General features: G+C 59.0%; 1 protein-coding gene across 1 annotated transcript in view; it reads left to right on the top strand.

Annotated features, from left to right (window-relative positions):
• Positions 1-45, top strand: part of LOC104625203 (indoleamine 2,3-dioxygenase 2-like) — a 6,935-nt gene extending 6,890 nt beyond the window's left edge. Inside the window, 1 exon segment of the mRNA XM_010292769.1 lies at positions 1-45. This exon segment is cut by the window's left edge and continues 21 nt beyond it. Coding sequence (XP_010291071.1) covers positions 1-45 — 45 coding nt within the window.
• Positions 46-249: the final 204 nt, after the last annotated feature.

Here is a 249-nt window from a genome sequence, read left to right as displayed (position 1 = left end):
AAGAGCGTCAGGGACACCACCAGGGAAGGGATGATAAGTGCCTGACTTGCCCTGGGGGTTTGCAAGGCACTGCTCGAGGTGGGTGCAGGAGGCCAAAGGCTCGGGTGTGCGTCTGCAGCTCATGAGCCAAAATCTGACCGCAGTGACCTTCACTGAAAAGCTCCCCCTTCCCGCTCGCACATGGCTGGGACATGGGGAGTGTGCTCTAGGTTGTCGAGAGCACTGCTGTTGAGAACCCCCGAAAGGCAA

This window comes from Phaethon lepturus, unplaced genomic scaffold, assembly GCF_000687285.1.
Source record: "Phaethon lepturus isolate BGI_N335 unplaced genomic scaffold, ASM68728v1 scaffold34468, whole genome shotgun sequence".
NCBI classification, from domain to species: domain Eukaryota; kingdom Metazoa; phylum Chordata; class Aves; order Phaethontiformes; family Phaethontidae; genus Phaethon; species Phaethon lepturus.
The sequence above is the reverse complement of the archived record's forward strand: the minus strand, read 5'-3'. Positions and strand labels throughout refer to the sequence as shown.